Consider the following 1,456-nt stretch of genomic DNA (forward strand, 5'->3'; position numbering starts at 1 on the left):
CTCAAGGCTTCTTGCATGGCCCTGACAATAAGTCCTATAGGAGATGTGTCTTACGGCAGAGATGGCTGATGGTGCCGGTGGGTCACACTGACCCGCTCCTGTGGCTGGATCTGCACTTAGTCGAGCATTTGCTGTGATGCTGTACCTGAGCCACAGGGGTTTTCTTCCCAACAAACAAGCCACAGCTTGTGGCACAGCTGAACAGATTTCCCCTTAGAAGTCAACGGCAGGAAGGTGGCTTGTTGTCCCTGCAACACCCGCGCTGGTTCCACACCCAGCCCGAGCCTCGCTGGCCGCCCAAAGGGCTCGCGCTAGCACCCTCCCCATCCCCTGCACACCGCACCCGCTGCCCCGGCCAGTACCTGTTGAGGATCCTGGTGACGATGATCTTGACCCAGGGCGCGGAGGGGTTCAGGCACACCGTCTGCCCGTGCTTCGTCGTGGCTCTGCGGGACAGGGACGGGGTGAGGCCGGGGCCGGGGCCGGGGCCGGGCGCGGGGCCGGGCGCGGCTCGGGCCGGGCACTTACATGACCTCGGGCACGGCGCAGTGCGGCCCCTCGGCGACCAGCTCCACGCGGGCCAGGCGGCGCGGCGGGATCACCTCGGACACGGTGCGCACGCAGCGGCAGCGCAGCTCCCCGGCCAGCGGCGCGCCTGGGGCGGGAGGTGCCGCATGAGCCCCGGGACCCCGCGGCACCCCCCGCCCCGCCCCGCTGCCCCGCTCCCCCTGCCCCGCTCCCCCCTGCCCCGGGGGCGCCGGCACCCCGCTGCCCCCTGCCCCGGCTCAGCCTCACCCCGGGAGAGCGCGGCGGCGGCGGCGGCCAGGAGGAGGGCGAGGAGGAGGTGCGGGCTCATGGCTGGTGCTGCCGGGAGGTGCTGCGGGAGCCGTCTGTGCGGCCCCGTTGTCCGACGGTGCTTTTATTCCCCGCCGGGAGTTGTCGGGCAGGAGGAACGTGATTCACACGCCGTCACGCATCTTTCTCTCCTCCCTGCACATCCTCGGGCGGACCACTGCTCGCCCTCTTCCCTGCCCGGCACCCCGCACGGACGGGCTGCGCAGTCGGGCTCCGTGGCCGTCCAGCAGTACTGTGCTTCTGGCCGGAGGCGCCTGTTCAGCCTGCTCCACTTACCGGCAGCCCAGCAATGCCAGGGAGCCAGCGGTGGGAACTCCTGTAGAAGCATCACAATTTGCAGGTTAAGTTTAGCCCATCCCAAGTTTTCTTTACGTTTGTAAGTGTATAAGATGCCAGTGAAAACTGAAACACAACCCCTGTTGTCTTCTGCATATAGGGATAAATTCACATTTCATTTTGGGACCTGGGTTTCTCTGCCAAGGACACAGTAATTTCATTGTGGGTTTAGTTGTTACACTGAAAAGCCAACAGCCCTGAATGTTTAGTCAGTAGTGAGTGGTAGGGACCCTCTCCAGCCGTCTGGACAGATACCAAGGGTTAA

General features: G+C 64.9%; 1 protein-coding gene across 1 annotated transcript; it reads right to left on the reverse strand.

Moving 5' to 3' along the window:
• Positions 1–220: 220 nt before the first annotated feature.
• LOC311193805 (growth-regulated alpha protein-like) lies at positions 221–856 on the reverse strand (the record flags this gene model as incomplete). Its single annotated transcript, XM_084266746.1, has 3 exons — positions 221–446; positions 529–655; positions 796–856. The coding sequence occupies 3 exons, from the start codon at positions 854–856 to the stop codon at positions 221–223; spliced, it is 414 nt and encodes a 137-aa protein (XP_084122872.1).
• Positions 857–1,456: the final 600 nt, after the last annotated feature.

This window comes from Gallinula chloropus (genome assembly GCF_964237585.1).
Source record: "Gallinula chloropus genome assembly, chromosome: 7".
NCBI lineage: Eukaryota > Metazoa > Chordata > Aves > Gruiformes > Rallidae > Gallinula > Gallinula chloropus.